Source organism: Phoca vitulina, unplaced genomic scaffold (assembly GCF_004348235.1).
Source record: "Phoca vitulina isolate PV1807 unplaced genomic scaffold, GSC_HSeal_1.0 scaffold6, whole genome shotgun sequence".
In the NCBI taxonomy this organism is placed as follows: Eukaryota; Metazoa; Chordata; class Mammalia; order Carnivora; family Phocidae; genus Phoca; species Phoca vitulina.
In genome coordinates, this window is record NW_022589709.1 from 45242846 (window position 1) to 45265196 (window position 22351).

Consider the following 22351-nt stretch of genomic DNA (forward strand, 5'->3'; position numbering starts at 1 on the left):
AATATAAAGAAGAGAGCTATTTTCCATGGTTTTAAAATGATGCCAATGAGTAATAAAAAAATGGAAGTTGTTTTATTTTATTTGCTATAGTCTGTTTTTGGATTTGTTATTTGTAAGGGAAACAATGAGTTAACAATCTAAGCTCTTAATATTCTTTTATATATATATATATATATATTCATTCTATTAGAGTGTTTCAGAAAAACCTGTTTACTATACATTTTTGGTTAAAGGGGGCCTTTCAATCTCTTTTAAATGCCTGTGCTTAAGTTCTATTTGAATTGCAATTCACTAGGAAATATGTCTACCTTTGCGGAGTTCTTAATGTAGTGCCAAATTCCTTGTTCAGTGTTCAGAAATCATTTATTATTACTGATAATGACAATAAGTCATTTGATTTTTTACATTAAGAAAAAAAATTTTGAAGTTTAATTTTATATTACTCAATATAATGCCTTGTTGTTGACACTACTGAGATTTTTGATCATGGAATCAAAGAATGAATTATAAAATAAGGTCTTTCTTACACAAGTATGCCTAGCAAGAATAGTCTTTAGAGTACGCTTATTCACTTTTAGAGAAAACTTTTTTTTTTCCCCAGAATGACGCTAACATATGTATATGCTTTATTGTTGGTTTTGGAGGAAATTACTCTTGGCCAGAAGAAATGAAGAAAATTTTAGTGAAACTTTCATTTTAGTCAAAATTACTTCTACTACATAGAAGTAATTATTAGTCCCATAATCCAGTCATTGTTATAATGCCAACACGCTGTGTCGGCATTGAGCACATTAAAATATAAAGAAACTCTGAGATAGCCTGAGAAGGGGTAGCAATGTTAATTTCTATCCTGACAGATTTAGTTATCTTTTAAGAATTTTTCATGATGTGGCTTGATTTTTTTTACCATTTTCTTTATGTGTAATGATAGAAAATGAATATTTTCTTCTGTATTCCATGAAGGCTACACTTATAAGAGCATAGCAATATAAGATTCGTATCGATTACAGTCTAATTTTTAATGTTCTATGGTAAAATTATGGTTTTCAGGGCACCAAATGTAGGCTACATTCTCCAAAGATAAATAGAAGGGAAGAGGTTGATTTTCTTTTAATATTACTGTCATCATCAAAATGCATTTATTGTTAATACATTAACAATGTATTTATTGACTTCCTCTACTGACAACTATCTGGTTAAGAGAAAACTATTAATTATAGAAGACATGTTCCTGCCCAACCCTGAAAACTTAGAAATCTCATGTAACTGAAAAGCTTTTGAGTAGATGGTGAGAAGCCCACGGATGATATCTAGACAGAGCTGGCCACAACATGCCAAAACTGCTGGAGCCATTTCTACTACCCTCGAGAACTTGGAAACCATAGGTCTTCTTGTCCACCTGTTGTACCAGTTCTTTCTCCAACATATTGTGAATTATCCACTAGAGTTAGAATTAGAATATTGGAATATATTGAGAGCAAGTCTGTGATACCCTCTGAGCCACCAGAGAGGAGAGTCTTGCTGACTGCCCATGTAAATGCACAGGGAAACAGACGTTTTTAAGTATGTAATGTCAGAATGAGTTGGTGTGTCTGAGTACACTTGCCATCCCACCTGTATGATGTGGCTACACGCAAAAGTCACTAAGAGCACACAATGACAAGAAAGTCCTCTTTTACTAGAGTTACAACTTATATTCTCTCCTTCCTGTCATAGGAGTGAATTTTGAAACTGTCTGTCCGGTGGTATTAACCCATTTTAAGAGATTCCTGGCTGAAAGGGCCACACCACAAAATTGGAGAGGCCTAGTGTACCCTGCTTACTGTTTTCATAGTAGAAAAATGAGTCAAATAAGAGGTAAAATAAGTATATAATACTATCTTTATTATACCTATAAATGCATCCCCAACCTCAGTGTGAGATGGGATAGAGAACACAATTCCAAGTGAAGGTATTGCATGCAAATAAATTTTGAATGAAATGTTTGCAACTTTTAAGCATCACTTTAAGGTTAGGGTTTTACATAGTTTACAACCTAGAAGTGTCAGAATCCTACTGTATGTGCTTTATTCATTTATTCAACCAGCAATGCCAGACTGTTACTTGGAAACAAGAAAAGGCCCTACACTTGTTAATATGTGTCCGCACTGCTTCCCCCCCACACCCTTGCAACAAAAACTTGCAGAATCGAATACTATATGGAACACCAAATACAAGTTGTACTTTTATTCATGTATGCCTTTTTTCAATTTGTTTTGGAAAACCTATAAACAAAACCACTGCGGAATCCTTTCCTAAAACTGGTTTGGGGGAAGTCTAACTCTCATCTCAAGAATTATTTAAAGCAGGTTCAGATGGGTTAATGAACAAATGCACTTTGATTAAAGGAAGGGATGCTGAGTTTGTCCCTAACTCCATCAATATTCTCTGAGAGAGAGAGATGGCAAAGAATAACCAGCCAAAAGCAGCAAGTGAATTGAATTGCTATTTCAACAAGCATTACTGATATTATCCCTTTAGAATCCGTCAATTTATTTGCTGAGGACAGTCCTAAAATGCGATATGAGTAGAATGGAGGGCCTGGACTCTCCAGTAAGAAAAACAATAGTAACTAATTAACTACCGTGTATAAGACATTGACATTTGTCATTGACTATTCCAATTGATGGCTAAAAACACATGACCCAAAAGCAGCCGGATGACTTCTGTCAGGATGACACAACTAGAAAATAGCAGAGCCAGGACTGAAACAAAATTTTCCCTTTCTTCCTTTACACTTAACACCATATCTCTCCACCTGGCCTAGGAGAGCTCCAATGGACATGCTACTGGCTTTCCATCGAGCTAGAAATAGTTCTCCTGTTCACTCTGTGCCCTGGTTCAGATGATAAATCATACAATTGTGTCAGATATCAAATAATGTGATAAATATTATAAAACATAGGAAGAGGAGAAAAGTGGAGAGAAAAATGGAGAGGTTGGGTGAGATTCATACGCAATGAATGGAGAAATAGAAGGAGAGAAGAAAAACAAGAAAAGATAAAACAATGATGGAAAATTTAGAGGAAAAATGGAGATAAAGTAGGTGATTTCAAAATACAGGAGAAGAACAGAAAAAGAAATAACCCATAAATTTTAAGATGCAGATTATTCTGAGAGTCATGAGGATCCTAGAAAGCAAAGACTGAGCACGACCAGATTAGAAAGGGCCCATGGCTGGCCATCTAATTCAGGGCATCATAAATGCTCTTTAGCTTCTTCAGTAGCTTGTGCTTTCATAGAACAATGCAAGATAATAGGGAAAAACTATGTTCACTTGAAGTTTATATAGACTCACTCCCTGAGGGGAGTTGTATCATTCAACAGAGATTTTTTTTTTTTTTAGTTATGGCTTCTCTCTTGAGCGTTGGGTATATTCCAAGCAGTTCTGCATTACCCCATTGTGTGCGATAAATCCTGGGGCTTAGGTAAAGAACCAATTGTCCCTCTGCACACTGAACAATTCAAATGCATCATTAGTCTGAATTCTTTAGCTATCGTTTGGGTCAGAGGTCTGACCTCAGGATTGCACATACCTGGAGAGTCGAAGCAGAAACCAAAGCCGACCAACAACAGCAGAACACCTGAGGAGCCAGCATAAGGTTATCATTTTTTTAAATCGTTAAACATGAAAAAAATACACAGTTTGAGAAGCCTACAATTTTTAATTCCATGAAATAGAGGCCATTCTAACAGCAATAAGGTAAAAAAAAAAAAAAAAAAAGGTTACTTCACAAAAACCCCCAATTTTAAATGAATTAATGTAACCTAATGAAGAAGTGTACTTTAGCAGTCCCTTCTCTTTCTTTCTTTTCTTTCTTTTGTATTTTTTTTTTTCATTTCACTGCACCGCTGACCAATTTTTAAGAAACACTGATCATGAACCCTCTTCTGCCTATAACTGGATCAGATTTAAAAGATACCAAGGAGGAAAAGATTCAGTCTATTTCAATGTAATTCTGTTAAATGAGATTCTTATTCAATCTTTAGCAACCTTTGCATTGATTCTTATAATTTTTAAACTAAATTTCAAGTGCTAAACTGAAACCTGGTTTAGTTCATCATGTCCTCAGTGGAGGAAAAAAGTAACTCTCACCATCCTCCATATAATAATACAGGTAACTCTTGAAATAGTGTTAAACTCTCCTCAGTCTTGGCTGCTTTAGTCCTTATAGCTGTTTCTCCCAGGTCCAGTTTTCCATCCATTCTTTCTCTTGGCACAGGGAGGTCCTGGGTCTTGGGCACACAGTGAGGAAAGCATTGAGACTTTGCACTCAAACATGCCTTATGCAAAGAGGGCTGTGATAAGTGCTACTCCTATAACCCAATGCGAGGGGGATGAGGGACAGCATTCTGACTTGTGTGAACTGTAAGAGATCTGAGAGAACCAGCTAGGACAGCTGAAAGCGTTCCTCAGGGCACACAGGACCCCATGGATGGTGCTGGAGAGTGCAAGTTCTGGGGTCAGACTGCCCAGATCCCCAGGACCTCGCTCTGCATGCTTGGGACTCCACCACACTGACTCTATTGCAGGAATTACAAAATGTGTATAATAACATACTTCTTTGGGGCGCCTGGGTGGCTCAGTCAGTTGGGCGTCTGCCTTCAGCTCAAGTCATGATGCCGGGGTCCCGGGATTGAGTCCCACGTCTGGTTCCCTGCTCAGTGGGGAGTCTGCTTCTCCCTCTGCCCCTCACCCTGCTTGTGCTCTCCCTCCCTCCCTCCCTCCCCCTCTCTCAAATAAATAAATAAATAAATAAATAAATAAATAAATAAAATCTTAAAAAAAAAATAACATCCTTCTCCAATTGGGTTGTTTTGAGAAATAGTAATTAAATGGGTGAGGTCCCCAGGGCAGTGGCTAGCATGTAGCAGTTGCTCAGGAAATATGTGGCCTAGCTCTCGTGGCACAGCAAACAGCATGCATGCCTTCCGACTGGCTTAGCTCCCCACTACCTAATACAGTAATTTTATTATTATTTTTTAAAATTGAAGTATAGTTGACAGGCAATGTTACGTTAGTTTCAGGGGTACAATATTGTGATTTGACAAGTCTATACGTTACCTTGTGTTCACAAGTATAGCTACCATCCTAACACTAATTTTTTTAAAGGTTTTTATTTATTTATTTGACACAGAGAGAGAGACAGCTAGAGCGGGAACACAAGCAGGGGGAGTGGGAGAGGGAGAAGCAGGCTTCCCGCTGAGCAGGGTGCCCAATGCAGGGCTGATCCCAGGACCCTGGGATCATGACCTGAGCTGAAGGGAGATATGCAATGACTGAGCCACCCAGGCGCCCCACTAACACTAATTTTAACACAGTAGTTTAAGGACTAGCAATTGGCCACTTTGGTATTAGACTGTTGGTATTTATCTTTATTTCTATCAAACTATTAGACTTTTATGTTGGCCACAGTATCTTGCTTCTGAATAGTGGTTTAGTTATCACCCAAGCAGAACTGTAATATTACAGTCCTATCATAGGTCTTTGACCAAGAACACAGATACTTCCACGTGAACTCCTCTTGAAACTGGTTGTGGCATTGGGCGGCAAGGTTTGGGAGGCTGTAAAAAGAGACCATTGATGTGTGAGTTGCAGCTAAACTGAGCACTAGTTCAAGGCTGGTAATAACAGGTTGTATAAAAGTCCCCCAAATTTCCCAAGTTCTACTCATATCAAAAATGAAAAATTTTTACCTAACATAGCTGGATACCCGGAGAAAACATTGTTACAAAATGCAAACAAACAGGAGTCCATTCATTCACTCGCAAGACCACCCGCTATGCCTGAGGCATCCCTCACTGAGGCCCAGCGCTCAGCTCAGACAACGGGCACAGCCCTTGTCCTCAAGGACCTCCATCCAGTGTGCGGTACCTCATGTTGTACTGCCGTTTGCTTAAACACTGAAGATCGTGTCCCTAGTGTTCGTTTGTCTAGTTTCACCTCTTTTGGTAAGACAGTCGTTATGCTGCTGGGGTAGCAAAGATAACTCCCACTCTCTCCTACCAGGAGTGTCTGAATGCCTGGTGGGCGCTCAGAAGCGCTCACTGACATGCGCCTCTCTTCCAATCACAAATCACTGAAGATGTGCAACATCCTTTTTAAATTGAAGATGATGATGGGGTGTGTGTGTGTGTGTGTACGCATGTGAGCCACCAAGGCAGTGTTCATGACACCCGATGGTATTATAAATGAATAGAAATGAGGCAGGGCACAGTCATGTTAAAGAAAATACCATCTAACTTCTCCCATGTAAGTCTTGGGGCAAAAAGTGTATATTCACATAGAACACAAGTTAAGGATTTAAGACCATAGTAGGTTCAAGTTAAAGAGCCTAAATAAACAAGGCAATTAAACAAAGAACACATTAAGCTTCACTTTCAGAAAAGTAAGTGCAACTTTTTAAAGTAGGTGTTGCTTTTGCTTGAAAGCAAATACAAACTTTACTGCTTACTAGATATGGGACCTTCAGCAAGGTAACTGTCTGAATCAGGAAATACGGAAGTTTTGGTCTCATGAGCTCAAGCATCGCATGAACCATGGTCGGTACCATGCCTCGCATAGCACTTGGCAAATAGACTTTCAGTTAAAAGGAATTGCTGTTAGAATTATTATTTATCACCCCCACACCACCTGGGATGTTTGCAATTAAAAACCGAGTCCTTGGACAGTTAATATGTTAATTCAATGGGATGAACCCTTGGTGATATAACTTTTAATACTATGGTATGGAATTAAAGGAGATATATAAATTTGTGTGTAATATATTTTGAGGAAAAGTGAATAAAAATCAGGATGACTGTAGTGATAGGATGCACAAGTCTAAAAGTGTGTGTGTGTGTGTGTGTGTGTGTGTGTGTAAATTATGCTGTAAATGACCACACAGATGGGAAAATTAATATAGCAACTTCTCCGCCTCTGTTCCTCTGATCCCTCACTTTTCGAATTTCTCCTTTCTTTAACTGCTGAAATTGTATGCTTTCCTCACACTCTCTTCCACATTTTCCTTTCCTTTGATTCCTGTGGCAAGCAGAGAGCCCCCGATACCTCTTGTGCTGGTTTGCTCATTGTTTTATGTTTGTGTATGTAATTGCCCCAATGATATCCCAAATTCCAGGAGATCACCTTTATTATGTTTATTCACCCAAAGTGCAATTCTGGGCTGAAAACTGATAATATTTGTAGGTAATATTTCTATGGACAAACATCTGTAGCTTCAAAAAAAATCATTATTTCCCAAAAACCCTCAGAGGAACAAGCAAGTGAACTTCAGAAAATAAGATTAGCAACTCAGGTAGAATTTTGAAGGTGACACTCTGAGCTTCCTAGAAAAGTAATTTTCTTAATTTGCTCATCCATCATCTTCTTTCTGTGACATAAGGAAGAGAAAGAAAAGGAATAAAGCTAACACGAATGACTGAAGCCGTAGGCATCCCAGTGATGCTGAGTTTTAGAGGGAAGAATGCAGGGAGGTGGCTCTGTCCCAGAAGAGACAGGGGACACCCGTGACTCGTGTTATCATCACGCTCCGGAGTCGAGGCTGGCCTGCAAGGACCTCCAGGAACAGACTCAAAGCTCTTTAATAAGTATTCCAGGGAGTCAAGCTTTCCTGGAAAAAACAAATTAGTATGAGAAGCCAGTACTGTGCAATTTCAGTTTTAAAAATAGCCAAGTGTTGTTAGGGCTGCTATGTGAGGAGAGAAAAAGAAAGCCCTTGTTAATATTTGCCTCAGCTTTCACATTAAAACGGAGGAGCGACCCTGAAATTCTTGCCTGGCAAATACGGCCAAGGTCATGAGGCTTGTATCCCTTGGAGTCACTTTTTAGTCCTTCAGACGACAAAGTTTGGGGTGACCATGTCCCCTTTTCTCAAATTGGTCTTGCAATAAAGGACAACCCAGCGATGGCCCTGCCTCTTTCCCTTACGACCAGAGCTGCGCTTTGCTGTCCGGTTCTGCTCTCCATCCGCCCCATTGCCCCGGGAGGCTGGCAGGGACGTTGCCTGCAGCCGGCCGAGCCTCGGCCCTCTGCAGAGACCCTACCTGGCGCTCGGAGTTGGTGCGTCAGCATTTCAGGTAGAAATGAATGAAAAATCAATCAGGATGACTGCAGTGGTAGCATGCACAACTCGAACCTAGTTTGTCCCTCATTTTCAACTCTTCACCATCGACCCAAGCAAGGTTTAAGATGGTAAGTGAATCTGTAATAAATGTGTTGCTTTTGCTTCACCAGGGATTTTTTTTTTTTTTTTTTTTGGTCTTCTTTTTTTATTCAGAACAAGCAAATCTAACCTGCTCAGGAAGCTACATGTAAAATGAATGATGATGTCAACTTTCAAGCACGTATTCTTTATTTGCCCTGGTTGAAGATTCTAATTAGACCAGGGATCACTCCCCTATAGATACATCGAACGGTTGTTCTGTCAAGTAATACTTCAAATTCAGAGATTTAAATATTTTTTAAAGTCTTTCTATATCATTGCCATAGCTTTTTGTAACCAACTACAACTCTTTATATCAAAACAATACTGATTTAAATTTCTAGATTTACAATTCTGCAGAGATAGAGTTAAACACTGTTTGGACTCTGGCTACATAAGGGAAACTGGAATTTTTCAAAGCTGCAGTCTTCAGCTCCCAAAGACAGCTACAGTAACTTTCTGAACAGATTGGGTTAAATATTTTTACAGACCCATTCTACGATGATAAGGCGGTAATAGGTAGTGCAGTGCAACACTCCAAAGGGTTCCAAATCTCACAAGCCTCTTTGTATGTGATGCTCTCACAGTGAAGAAGACTCCCTGGGTTATAAAGATGAAGAGTCTACTTCTTCTGGTGCTGATTTCAATGTGCTGGGCTGATCATCATTCAGACAACTATACTCTAGATCATGACAGAGTTATTCACATCCAAGGTAAGAAAACACAGGTTCTCTTATGAAAGTCAAATTAATTTCAGGTCACTTGGAGTTCGGATGTTTGGTTGGTGCTTCTGAATTTTAGTTCTGCTGCATTGACTTTTTCTTTTCCTTTCTGTTAATTGGTGAACATGCTCTCCGGCTTTTGACTGCTATTGCATTACAGTAGGGTTAAGAATTGAGGATGATTAAAGTGGAATGGCTTACGAATGTCCAGCTGCAGGGGGGTTGATGCCATTGTTCAAGGCTTTGTAGTACAGTTGCTGTCTTCTAAGTAGAATGCAGGGCATGAATTTATTTAAATGTAAGCGAGAGAGGGGAGACAGAGGAAGTAAAACTCAGGATGTAAGGTCATTCTGTGAGAGTGATCATTAAGAAAAACAATGTGAAAATGAAAGTCAGACAAGCTAAGTTTCAAGAGAGATTAACTCACTTTCTGACACTCTCCTCTGCTAAAGCTTTAGTTTCCCATCCAGTATATTGCTCCTGCATATTTCTTTATTTTTGTTTTTTGGGGTTTTTTTTTCTTTTTCTTTTTTTTAAATTTTATTATGTTATGTTAGTCACCATACAATACATCATTAGTTTTTGATGTGGTGATCCACGATCCATTGTTTATTTCTTTTCAGCTCGGCTGAATGCTAAGCCTGAGAGCTGTAGCAAGATTTGAGGCTGCAGTAAAATGCAGCTGTCTCCTCAGTCCCAGCTTCAGATGAGGGACATCCTGCATTAAGAAAACTGAGAGACTTATGCAATAAGAAAAAGAGAGTTTTGTAGCGTCTCTCTTTGCCCTTGGATGCTGAATAATTCAAATAAGAATTATAGACCATAACAGCTTAAACATATGATGATATTAATTTTAGATGAACTCAGTTTGGGGACAAAAGGCATTCTAAGTTTGCCAAGAGACATAAAACATTAAGTTATATCTTCAAGGTCAAAAGTGTACTCTCACAAAACTGCCATCCACTGTTGGAAAGTATGATTTGTGAAGGTCAAATGATAGTGTAAGTCTTGCTAGAAGTATTTTCCTGCCTACATTATGACTACACAAATAGAATTCTGAATTTGACAATGTCTAGCTATTTTAGACATCTCTCTTACAGTTCTCTTTGCTTCCCACAGCTTTATGTTTTCCAATGTTGGACCGTGAAAAGGAATTATATAATCGTAAATTTTACTATGCAAGCTGCTGACTCAGCTATTTCTTTTAATGTGTATAGTAGAATCCAAGCTGTCTCCCAAAGGCTTTACGGTATTTACACACAAAGATTTCTTGAGGAGGGATAACATCCTTTAACATCTAATCGCAGAATTCAATTCAGCCAAAATAGTAATACCTACTCATTAACAATAGCAGTTTTAAATCCTCTGTAAAATAAATTTTGGCTGTGGTTTCAAGTAATTATTAAATTCCTGTTACATTATTAACCATGTATAAAACATTTAGTCTAAATTGCACCCGGAGTATGAAAATATCATTTTTAAAATACTCCTGGGGAGTCTGTAAGTCAGACTCAAGTGTTCTCAGTGAGGAAAAGTTCTGTTGCTCCAGCCTTTCCAACCCCATATACTCTGCTGAAATTTAGTGCAAAGGCATTTTTGACACAAGTGATCAGAATTATCCAGATCATTTGCATATACTACACATTTTTTTTTAAGTGACTTAATAGTCCACTTCATTTTAATTGTAAATTCATATGCTTAGAAAGTTACTCACAGCTTTCAAGTAATAAAACTACAAGGCCTATACTTTGCTTGTGGAAGTTGATACTGAAATGTGATTTGGGACAAGATTATGATGCTACGTCCATGAGTCGGAATTTATTTTAAAATTGCTCTAAATACCCATCATCGTTATTTTTATTCAATAAAAAGTTTTCTTTCTCCTTTATGATTGCATTCAGATTGAACTTTCATACTCTTCAGTCCTTCAGAAAAATACGTCCAAGTGGTCTGCCATACTTTCAGTTGTATTTTACAATGCAAAAGTGAACCACAGAGCACAGTAAATAATCATTGAAGCAGATGACCTTTACTACGTACTGAAATACTATATTATTTTCTCACATTTAAAACTGTTATTTATCAAACTTGGCCCAGAAGGAATTTAAGGGAGCTGAAATCCTCCTAAAATTTTATATGAATTTTACAGTCAGAAGATTAAATTAGTAATCTAAATCTCAAATTCCTGAATTGGACTGATAAGCAGTATGAGCTTCTCTCAGTGATAAGAAATTGTTCAAAATTCATGTTACTACAAAAACAATTTTTCTATCTCCTGTTTTTCATTAAATTTCTATTTTTGTACTATAAGTTCTCCAGGCCTAAATAATACCAGAGGAATAATGCTCATCATCCTCGAATTCTCCTTGGCTGCCATGATAAAGATGTTCAACACTTTAAGACATTCTTGAGTCACATGCGTAAAAGTTACCTAATTATTTTTCTGAGGGCTTCCTCCCAGTTTTGTTGTGGGAGCTTTCATAGAGATAGAGGCACAAGAAACTTAATCTGGGTTAAAAAATAAAAATAAAAAAGTCAGGTTAGAGGGGGAAAAAACAGCAAGTGGGGGTCCCTGTGCAAAGTGTTTCTAGTGAAAAGCATTTTCTTGTGATGAGAACTCTCCCAACTTCCCATGGGGAAAAACACAGATTTAAATAAAATTGCATGAGTACTAATTCATTCCCTTTATTTTTATTTTTTTTTTGTTCAATCAATTTGGTTACACGAGAAAGCAAATTCCACTTGTCCATGAAGTCTGTTGAAAATGCGTAGTCAGTATATTCACTTGTATATCATACACTGTCCTCAGTGTAGGGAAGGGTAATTTCCTCAATTACTTCTACAGGAAGAGATAGCTTTCGCTAATGTCTTCTCCATAACATTCTCAACTAATGGATTAGACTCCTCATTTCATAAGGTGCCTCGTCAAACAACTTCTAAATCCTTTGAAACTTGAGATCATTAGGAAGAATTTTGTATGGAGTACCAAATCACACAGAAGCACAATTTTTTAAATATTTGGATCGGGTCCAAAAACACTTTGTGTAGACTTTCAATTTCCAATAGAAATTCAGAGATGATGAATATACTTTTTAAAATACAAGTCTTAAGACAGCAGAGAAATGTTATGACCACTTGCCCATTAACCAATGTGAAAAGCAAAGTAGTTACGGTTACACTGAATATTGAAGTGCTTGACCTTACCCAGATTGGAGAGCCAGCACTTCCTGCCTCTGATGTTCAAGAAAAGGGGTTCTGACGGCAAGTTCAAGATTGCTAGCCTTACTGCCACTTACTGGTTTTAGACCTTGGACAACTAACTTCATCTCCTCAAGTCTCAGTTACCACATCTAGAAAACTGGGCATGATCACAGATTCCACAGAGCATTGTGAGAATTAAATTAGATAATACATAGAAAAGTGCCTAGTACTGAGCCTGGCAAACAATAAGCTCCTGATAGATAATAGTTGTTGTCGTCATGCTTATTACTTCCCAACCATCACGGAAAACTGACTTTTATGGGCTTGGGCGGGATGGGTTAAATGGGTGATGGGGATTAAGGAGGGCCCTTGTGATGAGCGCTGGGTGCTGTGTGGAAGTGTTGATTCACTAAATTCCACATCTGAAACTAATGTTGCACTATATTTTAACTAACTTGAATTTAAATAAAAACATGGGGAAAATATTAATGAAAATAATTCAGCAACAAAAAAATGACTTCTAAACATAAAAGGGAGCCCAAATACTGGTGAAAAGATGTCAACTTGTCAAATTCATTTGTTAACAGAACCGTATCATTACCTTAGTTCTAAGGAAGTAAATATTTTCTAAGTTGCCTTCTTTGTCCTCTTTAATTTCACAATTTAAGATTTCCCCATCATCTGATCATTTTTACTTTCCTTGTGGAAACTGAAGCTTTCCAAACTTAAGTAATATTTAAGGTGAACACATATAAGCTACCTTAAATTTTATGAAAGAATAATAAGAGGAAAAAATAATGTATATCTGGAAGCCCCGCGGGAAGTGGACACTCCCACTCAGGGTGGTTGGCCCCTCCATCCAGTGTGTGTCCCAAAAAACCCCTCTGTTCCAGTGTAACATGTGTCCCTTTGTGCTAACACGCCTCCCTTGCCTCATCACACTGTGTGCTTTGGAACACCCCAACTGTATAGTAGTGCTTGGCACAGAGTAGGTGCTTAACATGTTTGTCAAAAACTGAATGAGTGTACTGAGTACTATCATAATGAGGACTTCTGAAATCCTGTGGCATTCACAGCATTCAGTGACACATGGTGAGGGCTGGATGAACATTGTATGACTGCTTCCGTTCTGTAACGTTGGCATAAGTTAAATCATCATTTATGGGATTTAGGAACTTAAAAGAACTAGTGTAGATCATCTAGATCAATATCCCACCATACCAATGAGGAAATCAAGACCCACAGCTTTTATGTTGCTTGTTCCAGGTGGCATGGCTGATGAGGGGAAGTTTCTCTCTGCTAATCTCCTCCCCTTCTTCAAATCTGGGGTCATTTCCCACTTTCTTAATGAATTCTCCCTGTCAACTGCATTCTGCCCCTCCTCTGGCACCCCAATCTCTCTCATACCTTCCTTTCCTTTTCTCTACAGCACTGGGGTTATCTATTCTACTTATTTTTATGTAATTGTATCCATCTCTGCCACGTGTGTCCCTCAGCTCCACAAGGGTAGGTAGGGATCTTTGTCTGTATCCCAGTCACCTAAACGATGACCTGGAACATAGTAGGTGGTCGATACATGTTTGTTGAATAAATCCAGGACCAAAATCCAGGTACTTTTCCTAATCAAGTCCTAGTCAGTCTTTCCAAAGCTCAGAGATGTCTTTCTAGTTCATGGAATGAGATGAGGAAGAGGATTATGAGTTTGGTAGCAAATTCGGTTGTATGCATGGTTCTCACACTGCACATGGCATCTTACGCTCCATGAGAGTCCACCCAGGGCAGGAGGCAGCAATCTTCCTGATGTGTGCATGAAGCTTTGAAGAGTATCCAATTTACAAATGGCCACTGCAATGCTATCCTGTTCCTTGTAATATCCGCAGAGTCGGGATCTGGTGGTGCAGAGTGGATCAAAGAGGGTGGAGTGAATTTAATAATGTATGATCACAAATGATCCACAGAGCCAAAATTTCATGTGAGAACTAGATAAGTGTTACTCCATCTTAATTTTCTCTCTTCCACTTAAAACTCATTTGGACTCTGAGTCTGTTTTGAAAAGTTAAATTAATTCATTTTTATATTTTTGAGGCAGGGTAATGCTATTTGCCACAAATGCAAAATCCACAAAGATCAAGTATATTTTCCAAACTGCATTTAGAACATATACACTATTAGTAATTAATATGAATAATTCAATCTAGAAATTATTGGCTATATAATATCAACTAACTTAATCATGAGATTATAAAAATTAGCAACATCATAAGTATTAGATGACCTTTCTAAAATCTACTAGTTTATGACAGGACATAAAGCCAAATACAATAATAAGAACCAATTATATTAAACACAGGCTTATCATTTGATCAAACTAAGAATATCACCATATGAATATAATAGATGAGTCCCCCGATGCAGGCAAAGTATATATAGGCATACACATACATATGTAAAAATACTCATACACTGCACACATACATATATACATTTATTTGGGCTGCTATGAGACAATACCATAGACTGAAGTGGCTTATAAACAACAGAAATTTATTTCTCACAGTTCTGGAGGGTGAGAAGCCCAGAATCATAGCTGTGACAGATTTGGTGTCTGATGAGAGCTAGCTTCCTGGTGCACAGATGGCTGTCTTTTCTCTGTGAATTCACATGATGGAAAAGAACAAGGGACCCCTCCTGGGTCTTTTTTTTTATAAGGGCACTAATCCCATTCATGAGGGTTCCACCCTCATGAACTAATCACATACCAAAGGCTCTGCCTCTAAAAACCATGACATGGGGATCACCATTCCACATATGAATTTTGAAGGAATACAAACATTCAGGCTACAGCAAGCTCCTCCTCCATTAGGCACTGGGGGTAGAATGATGAAAAAACACCTGGTCTTTGTCTTCATGCAGCTTTTAATCTAGTGAGAGACAGACATTACTAGGAATATGGAACTACTGACTATGATAACTGATGGAAAATTATGGAATGCTACAGAGAGAAGACAGCATTATCTTGTTATTACTTTTTTTTTAAACAGAAACATACAAAATATCAGTTTCTCTAAACTATAGCTAGAAGTCAAACATGACAATACCTTTCTTCAACTACATAGTTGCTACATTAGATACACACCCATATATAAACATATGTGTGTATATATATATGCATACATAATGGTTATAAATAGAAAAGGCAAGGAATGAGAAATGGTTATAGATTAATACACAATTTCTATAAATTCCTTCATCTGGATTCAGAAATATGTATATTTTCATACCAACTTTGCATCTGCTAGCCCTGCCCTAGTCTTCTCTGCATTTGTGTGTCCTTTTGAGAAAATCTGCAGTCACTTAATAAACATTGGCCTCTTTCATGCAAAGCATTGGGTTACTCTCTGAGGAAGGACAGACCATCTCCTCAGTGAGCTTGCTGACAAGAGTATCAGCACAAGAAAAAGGTGACAAAAAGGAGTAAAATAAGTAGTAAACAGAGGGAGAAATATAGAGAAAAGAGTAATTAGCTACTAAACAAAAAAACTCTTACTATTTAGAACTTTATATCCATACTCACTGAACTTTTTTATCACGTAGATTTAAATCCATAAAATACATCTTAAGAATATTTCTAAACTTGTTATTGAGTACCCTAGAATGCTGATTCTGTGTTATGCTATAAAGCATATTAAAGCAATATATTTTAGACTATATCCAGGTATAAAAACCTACATTTAATAATCTCTTCACGTAAAAACAAATTCATACTACCAGCTATTGCTTTCTCTGTTCCATTCTGGGTGCTGAAATGGGCAAATCATGTGGGAAGCCAATAATTATTTGGAAACTTTCCCAAGTACCCAGAAAATCCATTAAACAGAGAAGCCTTTCCCTTTGGTTGCAACTTTGCAAGAACCAATGTTGACTCAGCTAAAGCACTGACTTATAGCTTAATGGCTTAACGTTAATTTTAACATGCTGTTTCTCTGACTTTACTAGATATCAAGAAAAAAATAGATTTAGATTTCTTTATTGCTTTGGCTCTTTATTTTAAACATAAAGTGGAAAATTACTGTTTCAGGAAAGTCTTCTGGCATAGAAAAATCTACCAAAATGCTAAGTTAAAATATTCAATTAAGAGGTTATCAAAGTGATAATACACAGGGGGGATAAATCTTTGTTTGGAAATATTTTTATTTCAAAATGAAGACACTGAAAACATAAGAAATCTAAAAGTTCTATAAAACTTCTTCAAAAATATTTTGTGTGTGTTATAGTAGCAATAAACATGTGTGCCCCCAAAAATGATTCTCAAGTAGCCAATACAAATAGTAGCCATTTTAATCTTGTTTTAATTACACATGTTGGTTACTTGACTTCAGCGTTTACTCAGTGACTAATTACCACATGTGTGAGTTCTGAGCAGTATGTTTTCACACACTTACAGATTACTCTGTGAAGTTTATTGAACAACTTAAACAAGAATTCTCCCTACCTTTTCCAAACACTGTCAACTCAAAAGGGACAGGGACATTACAGGTAAAAACACAGAAAGTCCATAGTCCATTGCATATGAAATTAACAAGGCATCTTAGAACAGGGAGCGTTCACTACAGTCAAGTGTGTCAATTAGGTGAAGAAGGTGGGAAAAAGAGGAGTGTCTTACCTTGTTTCTAAAAGAGACTATAAATTTAAAATAAGAATACCATTGAAAACATATCCTTGAAGTGAGCAGATTCCCACTTCTAGATGATTCTATTTGTAATGGTGCTCGCTTTGCCTCCTTGCTTTGCCTTGTTCCTAGAAAGCACTGGGAATGATGTTTGTGTATTTGGCCCAGAGTTACTGAATGCTGGTGAAGGCACAGGTGAACGAGAGATATGGCAGTTAAAGACAGGTGTCTTTACAAGTCGCAATAGGCATTACGTAAATTTCTTACGTTCTTAGTTATATGACTATTTTTTCACTATGGGTTTATGATTATCTGTGACTAATAATGTTACTAGGAAAAATAATTAACATTTTCACACAAGGGTCTTTTTTTTCTGGTTTTTTGCTTTTTTTTAAGAGGAGAGGGGTAAATTTTAAAATTTTCTTCCCTAGTGTAATGTGGGTTATGAGTAATTCTTACTTTCTCTTGAAAAGTGTCATAAATTATGCTGACAGGCTTTAAATCTCCAAAACCTGCATATGAATATTTTTAATTCTCACTTTGCTTTGTCTTTTATGGCACAATCATTAACAAAGGGTCTTATGGTTTAAAGTACTGAAAAGCTGATTAGATGGTTAGTACTGTACTTCGCTGAAATTATTTTCATGTAAAAAAAATACCTTATCCTAAAAGATGAATAAAGTAACAGGTTTTTATAGACTGCCCACAATATATTAAGATCAACCTTGCTTCAAGACCAAGCTTCTTGAACTTTTCTTATATCTATTTAATATTGGCCTGTATAGTAATTAAATCAGTGAAACAAAGGAACTCATAAACAATTAATATAAAAGTGTTTTTAAGGGAAAAAATGTTATGAGGGGGGTCCCAAAGGGTCATGGGATGAATCGCTTTAGAGGGGAGTCAGGAGGGGTTCTGTGAGGTGAGATCTGAATAGTAAGCAGGAACCAGTCACATCAAAAGCCAGGGACAAAGCTCTCCAGGTAGTGAGTGAGAAATGAAAATTCTCTGAGATGGGAGTAAACATGGTGTTTTCAAGCTGGAAAGAAGCTGGGGGGACTGCAGTCTCACCGTGACGAGAGTATGGTTTTAAGATGAGGTGGAAAGAGTAAGCAGGAGGAGACCATAGTACTTTGTATTTGGTCTATAGTACAGAGTTCAAATTTTATTCTAAAAACATTGAAAAATGGTTAAAGATTTTGAGCAAGAGAGTGCTGTAAGATGATTTACGAATACAAAAGACTACATGACTACTGGATTATGGTGTGCCAAGAGCAAAGGTGAGATCTTTCTGAGGGTTTTGAGGTAGTTTAGGTGAGAAATCATAGTGGTGTGAACCAGGATGCTAGCAGTAGAGATGGGTGGTAGAGACAGATGGAGATCAACCAATTAGGGGGACAAAGAAAAAGGAGGTAGAGATGGCAGCACGTGCTGACAGACTGGATATAGAGGTTAAGGGAAAGGGATATATCAAACACACCTTCTAGATTTTGCCTTGAACAAATGCATGGATGATGGAGGCATAAATAAATTGAGGAAGATCAGGGAAAGGACAGGTCTGGGCAGGGGAAGAGGGACTCAAGTTGTCCCCTCAGCATCCAACGTATGCCCAGCAGGTAGATGGATTTACTCATTTGGTACTCAGGGAAAAGTACACTGCTAGAAAGTTTTGGAATCATCAGCACACAGTGCTATTTTTGGCCATGGACCAGCTGAGAACGTCTGGAGAAGGAGGAAATGAAGGTAGAGATAAGGAGCTAGCCTGGTCTGAGCTTTGGAGACCCTTAGCACCAACAGGTAAGGTGAAAAGAGGATGCAGAGGTCACATATTTATTTTTTCTCACGTAATTTTTTTTAAAAAATCTAAATTAATTGCAAGCATTTAAAAATAGGAGACATTTGCATGAAAATCTGCATTTCTGGCATCTGTTGTAAAGTCCAAAGACCTGCTGTTTTTCAACCGGCATTCGCATTGGACAACATCAGCGGGAACCAATACCCTGCTCCCCTTCAGAATGGAGCATGCGTGGACAGCACTGGCATGGTCTGTTCCACTCCCTGGTGTTCTCAGCACCATGGTGCACCCGTCACTTCCCTCAGCCCTGCTGCCCACCTGGGTATTTGTGTTCAATTTAGCTTTCACTTGTTTCAGTTCTCAACACTTGACACATTATAGGTTATCAATTTCATTGTTTATTAAGAAGCAAAAGATCCCTTTTGCCTCCACGATTGATTCTGTGATAGTATTATCTTGATGTCTTGCATACTGAGTGAAGACATTAACCATACCAGTGTATAAAACCAACAATGTCTTTTCTGCAAATTATGGATAACTGGACCTTACATCTCACCACAAAGTGGAAGTGGTCTGAGCAGAGTCAAGTAGATTTGAGCTCTAGCCCTTTACCACATAAAGACACATTTCCAATAATTAAAGAGTGTGTGGTTAATTACAGCCAAATGAAGAAGAATGACTCATGCTAATGTTTTGGTTTCCCCGTACCCTTTGAAAGAAACCTGTATGACAATTAAAATCTTGGAAAGTGTGTTTATATTAAGAATGCCATTGACCATATTAGTGAAATATTCAAATTTTATTTTTCATTTTTTTCCTGTAACATATTCCTTAATCTCTCTATCACTGTGATAATCCAATTTGTTTTTTTAGTCTAAAATTATAAGAATTAATTACTATTTTTTATGCATAAGTCTTTGATAACATAGATAAATTTAAACTCTGAAAACTATTAACCAGAGCAGATAACCCTGAGTTGACAACAATACTGTCTCTAGTTCTGGGGCGAGTTATATTGGACTTAGCAATGGCAATAATATTAATTAGTGAATATTAACATTTAAAACCACTATGTGTGACGCACAAGAGAAAATGCCCTACCTAGGTCATCTCATTTAGTCCCCACCACAGCTCTGTATGAAGGTGGTTATCCCCACTGAAGTTGAGAGAGGTTCAAAGCTTGCCCCTAGTCATATGGTTATTAAGTGGAAAGCTGAGATTCAAACTCAGGCAGGCTGATTCTCATGCTCCTAATACAGCTTCCATCTAAGCCTTTTCTTAGAGACTGTTGAGTCAATCAGTGGGTAAAAATGGCTCTCATTTTATTCCATTCAGTTGATATAAATATGTCTCAGAAGAAATCAAATCACTATAAAAAAAAAAAGTTCAGTGTTGGACCTTGGAGAAACTATTCTTTTTTTTTTTTTTAAGATTTTATTTATTTGACAGAGAGAGAGACAGTGAGAGAGGGAACACAAGCAGGAGGAGTGGGAGAGGGAGAAGCAGGCCTCCCGTGGAGCAGGGAGCCTGATGCGGGGCTCGATCCCAGGACCCTGGGATCATGACCTGAGCTAAAGGCAGACACTTAACGACTGAGCCACCCAGGTGCCCCTGGAGAAACTATTCTTATGAGAGGTATTCCTATTTCTTTTTTTTTTTTTAAGATTTTATTAATTTATTTGAGAGAGAGAGGGAGAGAGAGCAAGAGCGATTGCACAAGCAGCAGGGAGTGGTAGAGGGAGAAGCAGACTCCCTACTAAGCAGGGAGCCCGACGCCAGGTCAATCCCAGGACCCCAGGATCATGACCTGAGCCAAAGGCAGATGCTTAACCGACTGAGCCACCCAGGTGCCCCTAAATTCTGTTGTCTTTTAGCGCCCCATACAGCACCTTTCTTCTGCTACTTTGTGAGTAGTTGGTCTTACAATTCAAGTGAGACAATTTGCCTGGATTTTGTGTTGTGTATGAAGATACATGGCCGAAGGCAGACACTTAACTGACTGAGCCAGCCAGGCGCCCCAAGAACCATTCCTATTTCTTGGAGAAACCTGACCACCATGGTGATTCTTAGGAGTTAGAGGAGCAAGGTGGGGTGGTGACTGCAAATGAATACATGCCATCCCTATCCACAAATGAAGACTATCTGGAACCCCCAGGGAAATGGAGGAGACATGAAGAAGTTGGATTATATAGATATAGATTTGGGGTTTTTTGAAAAGTCTTCAAGGTGGTGTTCCTGAATGCACTCCTGTCCTGTTAAGCACTAGTAGGTTAGAAGAATCATCAAAAGTTGATGAGACGTGGATTTCTCAGGAACCAATGCCTTCCAGGAACTGTCTTCAGAAAGAGCACAGGAAAGAAGTCAATGTCGAAGATAGAAGCCGGTTCGCATACCTGCCACACTCTGGACCTCAGTAAACGCTGGGCAGTAAGAGCCCCTGGGAACTCACAGTGTGCCAGGCACGACGCTAAGTTCTCAATGAACCACCTCACTTAACTCTCATAAGAAACCTAGGAAGAAGGTGGCTTAACTCCATTTTACTCAGGAGGAAACTGAGTCACAGAAAGGTTAAATAACACAGTTCGAGAGTCCATAAGCTTAACCAGTAAATTATAACTGCCAAAAAAACAGATGAAAGAATCATGAACGTGGAAAAACAAAACCCACAAAGAACTTAGCAGACAGAGTTAAACACCCTCATCACACTTTACTTCTTCCTGCTAGAAAAAAAAGATGAAGAAGAGACGGAATATCCTTCAGGATACTAACACAGCTTCAGGTTTACCTCTGAGAACAAAGAATTTTAAACAGTGGATCCCCTAAAGCTGCTTGGAGGCTCCCAATGCTTGTTTCAAGCAAAGAAGCTCACCTTTTATCAGATTTATGTGGCAAATTTTTGTCTAAGACATCCTGTGGGAAGAAAAAGTTCTACCGTCCCAGAAAAAAAAAAAAATCTTTTTTTTTTCCAAATAGTGCCATAGATCAACCTCGAGGCTCCAAAACAATGATAACATTTATCCTTATTTTTTACTATGAAACTTGGATAAAACAATAACATGGTACACATTCATGATAAACATCACTCAAAACAATACTATAGTTTGGTGTTGGGCAGTTTCCCATTACAGAATCAATTTAGCTCTAAGGCAAGGAAGGCGGATGGATATGGTCAATACCCAAGAGCATGCCGTGAGTGTCTTCACCACAAGCATTTTTGCTGCAACCATTTTCATGGTCTGATTGGTGGTAAGGCAATTGTGCCATAAAAGATAAAATCACAAAAAAAATTTTTTTAAAGGGACATTCATGGGGCGCCTGGGTGGCTCAGTCGGTTAAGCATCTGCCTTCAGCTCAGGTCATGATACCGGGGTCCTGGGATCAAAGCCCTGCATCAGGTCCCTGCTCAGTGGGGAGCCTGCTTCTTCCTCTGCCCCAGCTTGTGCGCATTCTCTCTCCCCCTCTATCAAATAAATAAATAAAATCTTTTTTAAAAAGGGACATTCATTTAAAAGGATATAATGAAACATGAAATATGAATAATAAAATTAAAAAGATTTTATTATGAAATACAAAATATTTGAATACTTTTAAAATGTGTGTAGAGTCATGGCAAATCTGAGCAAAGAACTGATTTTATTCTGTGGATTACACCTAAGCACTCGTCTTCAGAGTCTTTCATTCATGGTATTATGCCTTTTTGTGTGTGTGGTATGTATGTATGTAT

General features: G+C 38.1%; 1 protein-coding gene across 3 annotated transcripts in view; it reads left to right on the top strand.

Annotated features, from left to right (window-relative positions):
* HAPLN1 (hyaluronan and proteoglycan link protein 1) overlaps positions 1-22351 on the top strand; it is a 72778-nt gene that overhangs the window by 32629 nt on the left and 17798 nt on the right. For 2 of the 3 annotated variants that reach the window (XM_032404043.1, XM_032404041.1), the window contains exon 2: positions 8828-8953. In XM_032404043.1, coding sequence (XP_032259934.1) covers positions 8854-8953 — 100 coding nt within the window. In that variant the 5' untranslated portion in view covers positions 8828-8853. Of the gene's footprint in view, positions 1-7400; positions 8231-8827; positions 8954-22351 lie in introns of those variants that run through there. The other variant, XM_032404042.1, reaches the window with a different exon arrangement.